Source organism: Rhinoderma darwinii, chromosome 3 (assembly GCF_050947455.1).
Source record: "Rhinoderma darwinii isolate aRhiDar2 chromosome 3, aRhiDar2.hap1, whole genome shotgun sequence".
NCBI classification, from domain to species: domain Eukaryota; kingdom Metazoa; phylum Chordata; class Amphibia; order Anura; family Rhinodermatidae; genus Rhinoderma; species Rhinoderma darwinii.
Window position 1 is genome coordinate 425,899,506 of NC_134689.1, and position 2,480 is coordinate 425,901,985.

The 2,480-nt window shown below is 40.4% G+C and overlaps 1 protein-coding gene across 1 annotated transcript; it reads left to right on the forward strand.

The window, feature by feature from the left end:
- The first annotated feature begins 591 nt into the window (after positions 1-591).
- On the forward strand, positions 592-1,720 carry LOC142750693 (olfactory receptor 1468-like). The gene is made up of 2 exons (XM_075859681.1): positions 592-648; positions 791-1,720. Exons 1-2 carry the CDS (start codon positions 592-594, stop codon positions 1,718-1,720), a joined length of 987 nt encoding a protein of 328 aa, XP_075715796.1.
- Positions 1,721-2,480: the final 760 nt, after the last annotated feature.

Sequence of the window (2,480 nt, forward strand, 5' to 3'; positions counted from 1 at the left end):
CCGTATGGTACCTTCATATATCATGTCGGAGAAGCATGCCACAATTATTAATTTTTTTCACGTTAAATTAATACAGATTGAAACAGAAAACCTCTTTGGGCCTCTCAATGAAATCAGAGGAATTCAGAGGAACAATATGGATCCATAGATTTCTACAGGTGCTTTAGTGTGTCTCAATACAACTTGAAGGTGTGCATGAGGTCCGAGGCACACGATTGATGATGAGCGTAAACTTGTGTTGGCATTTCTATTCCTAATGAGCATTAATGTTCTGGATCTTCTCTCTTGATCTTTTATCATTCATAGATTAATTTTGTGCAGTATGTTTTATATACTGGTGGTAAGGCTCAGCAGGATATTGCTACTATCTAGGCTCTTTAATATTTACCTCTCGCTTAAGGCGGAAAAGTGTATTTAATTTACCTGCTGGCCTGCTCCTAAATGATTCAGCCTTGATTCCTATGTTCCGGTCCTCCGTTTTCAGCTCTCTAGGATGTCCACCACAGTCTCAAATTTTGCTATGGAGATCTACTTTAAAAGTTTAAGACAGGCCCCTCAGCCCCTCCTCTGCCCTCCAATGGACGGGCACTAATGACATTGGCTTCTGTCCAGCAGCAGATGCCGGATTATTCAGGGGAGGGGCAGCAGGTAAGATACGTAACTATACGTTTTCAGTGTATAGTAAAAATTTTGGGTTGACTGGAGGGCCGCTTTAACTTATTTTTTATTGTTTTTAGCTAAAACACACCATAAAATCATATGATCAAAAGTCTTTTTCTTTTCTAAACAGGAGAAGAATCAAAGTGTAACCACAGAATTTTTTCTCTTAGGATTCCAAGTCAGCCAACGTTACATGCATTTCCTTTTCTGTCTTCTCCTAATGGCTTACTTTATCACTTTATGTGGGAACTTCCTGATCATCACCCTGGTGTCCGTCAGTAAAAACCTCCACACTCCAATGTACTTCTTCCTCACACAACTGTCCATCAGTGATATCTTGTTAACCACAAATATTGTCCCCATCATGCTCCGCATTCTACTCAATAATGGGGGGACCATTACTTTTAAGGATTGTATCACTCAACTATACTTCTTCTGTGCCACTGAAGCACTTGAATGTTTTCTCCTCACAGTGATGTCCTATGACAGATATGTGGCCATCTGTAACCCCCTCCGTTACACCTCTATCATGACAAGGTCCCATTGTGAGACATTAACCATCATCTGTTGGTTGTTCAGTTTTTCCATTACATTGAGTGACACCATCGCAATATTGATGCTGATGTTTTGTGGATCCAATATCATTGACCATTTTTTCTGTGATCTCGTCCCTTTGCTAGAAATTTCCTGTTCTGATACTTTCGTAGTTCAATTAGAAGTCTATTTAATAGGTATACCTGTAGTTTTAATTCCAAGCATAATAATAGTCATATCTTATATCAAAATCATCGCCACCATCTTAAAGATTTCATCCAGAACCGGTAGACACAAAACCTTCTCCACCTGCGGCTCCCACCTTACTGTGGTCTGTATATTTTACTGGACTATGTTCTGTGTTTATGTTTTTCCTACAAAAGTAGAAACATTCAATGTCAGTAAAATCCTATCACTGCTTTATACTGTATGTACCCCATTGATCAACCCCATGATATATAGTTTTAAAAATAAAGATATCAGAAATGCTTTAGAAATAAAAATGAACAGAAAAATATATTTTTGATCTATATAGTTATAAAACAATACGTTTTCATGTAGCAAAGTAGTTTTTCACTCTTTAATTTTTGCCATTACTTTTAGTTGTTGGATCACTATTTCAACACTTTACTCGTAGTACCATTACCAGTGGCTTTGGAAAGGGCCGACCTTAAGTTGTTTGAAGCCTTATGCAGCACCTTAGGTTAACACCCATCCTCTGTACCGCCGTCTTATGATTCACTATAGAGTGCCCATATAATACAAATATACAGTGTCCAAATAACATTGCCATAAGATACCACTGCCCAAGAGCTGATAAAATAACACTGTCCAGGGGCGTGGTTTGGCCGCTGAAGCTGATGGCCGTGTGAGTCTAGAGCTCCGCTAAAGAAGCTCATCACAAGCTACTAAAAGCACCTGGCAGCGACTAAAAAAACATTCCCATGATAGGGATTTCAAAACTCTATATGGCAGGAGGAGATTCACTAACCAATTGGCTCCAAAGTCGGATCAAAACATCTCCACGATGGAAGAGGCAACTCCGGGGTTCCTAAAGATGGTGATGAGAGATCACGAAGCCCAGCACCGTCAGCCACAAACAAACCCCCAATGTTACCTTCCGCATGTGAGGAGACTGTGCAGGATCTTATTCCAACAACATGTTGGAGGGAACGCAGACATCCCGAACAGGGCTACGCTTGGCACAGACAAGGAATACTGTGAAGTACTCCATTACCAAAATGGCGCCAACATCCCCACGAGGCATGCCAGGATGAGATGATCCC